Source organism: Amphimedon queenslandica, unplaced genomic scaffold (assembly GCF_000090795.2).
Source record: "Amphimedon queenslandica unplaced genomic scaffold, v1.1 AMPQUscaffold_10847_Cont16146, whole genome shotgun sequence".
In the NCBI taxonomy this organism is placed as follows: Eukaryota; Metazoa; Porifera; class Demospongiae; order Haplosclerida; family Niphatidae; genus Amphimedon; species Amphimedon queenslandica.
Genome location: NW_003548905.1, coordinates 6,463 through 7,746, shown reverse-complemented (window position 1 = coordinate 7,746; position 1,284 = coordinate 6,463). Strand labels below are relative to the sequence as shown.

At 37.5% G+C, this 1,284-nt stretch overlaps 1 protein-coding gene across 1 annotated transcript; it reads right to left on the bottom strand.

Moving 5' to 3' along the window:
• Window positions 1–190: 190 nt before the first annotated feature.
• Window positions 191–733, bottom strand: LOC105315332 (MAP7 domain-containing protein 1-like). The gene has a single exon (XM_011409938.1). The coding sequence runs from the start codon at window positions 731–733 to the stop codon at window positions 191–193; it is 543 nt and encodes a 180-aa protein (XP_011408240.1).
• Between the last annotated feature and the right edge of the window lie 551 nt (window positions 734–1,284).

The following is a 1,284-nucleotide window of genomic DNA, read 5'->3' as shown; positions in this document are numbered from 1 at the left end:
TTGTAATACATCATGTACTTTACTCACATCAACCAATGATACACCTTTTGGGTAGCACAGGCGTTCACATGTACAGCATATGCTGGTTGTAGATAGCCGTACTTCTTTCTGAAACTTTTCAAGGTCTTTTCTAGATAGTTGTTGCTGACGTATACTTTCTGGTGAGGGAGCTGGAGGTGGCTGAGCCTGATTAGCCAATAACTCTACGATATTCTCTCATTATTTGATTACGTTGAGCTCTTTGTTCTTCAGATTCTGAGGCTATTCTTTCATGATCTCTTTCACGAAGATCTAAGAGACGTTCTTCTTTTTCAGCTTCTGATTCACTGGCACATTGTTGCTGTGATCTTTCACTTAAGTCAGCAAGACGTTCCTGTCTTTGAGCCTCTGATTCATTGTTAACTGTTCGCTGACTTCTGTGTCTTTGATCACTTAGACGTGCTTCTCTCTGATCTGCTGATTTATTATGTATAGATCTAGCCCTCTGTGCATAATCCCGCATCTTTCTCAATCTTTTGGTCTTAGCTTCTTGAGATTCGTTAGATCTATGTTCCCTTTGCTTTTCTTTTAAATATTCAAGGCGTCTTTTTTTATTATTACTCAAGTCATGTAATGATACACGACGCTTTATTGGCGGGCCATAGAAAGAATCTATGATGTCTCTCCTCTTTTGCTTCTTATGTGACGATACCGTTGTAGTGTGAGCCTGTTGTTGATTGGTGGATTCAAGCATCCATCAAGGTAAAACTTGCTTCGTCTTAGCTACCGTTTTTAGTAAGAAGTTTCCATCTTCTAAACTGAAGTTATTTTTGAAACTGAGCGTCTTACTTCGGTTGCTTAGTTATATTATTGGCTAATAATAATAATAATTAAGGCGTGGCATAATTTGATTGGATAATTTTTATGAACTATATATACTAGACTGTATACCTATTAATTAATTCTTGACACATTAATTATTATTGTTGGCTCCTAAATTATTAACTACAACAGCTCCATTCACTGATTTATTTAGTACTAAAGATTGAAGTTAAAATGGGAGACGACAATGAAGAGTATGATCTACTTAACGACAACGATGTAAATGATTGCGTGATAATTACAATTAAATAAGTTATATATATACATAATCTTCAATAGGAGGAACTGCAGTACTCGCAACCAGGGACTCCAAATCGGCTACCACCAGTAGATGAGACTGGCAATGATTCAGACACAGAACCACCACACAGAAGACAACCACCTTCCCCTCCCATAAGACCACCACCTCCAAAACGGGAAGAC

What these genes read in the sequence shown, in the direction of transcription:
- LOC105315332 (XM_011409938.1), bottom strand. Translation starts at nt 733, where the DNA reads ATGCTTGAATCCACCAATCAACAACAGGCTCACACTACAACGGTATCG.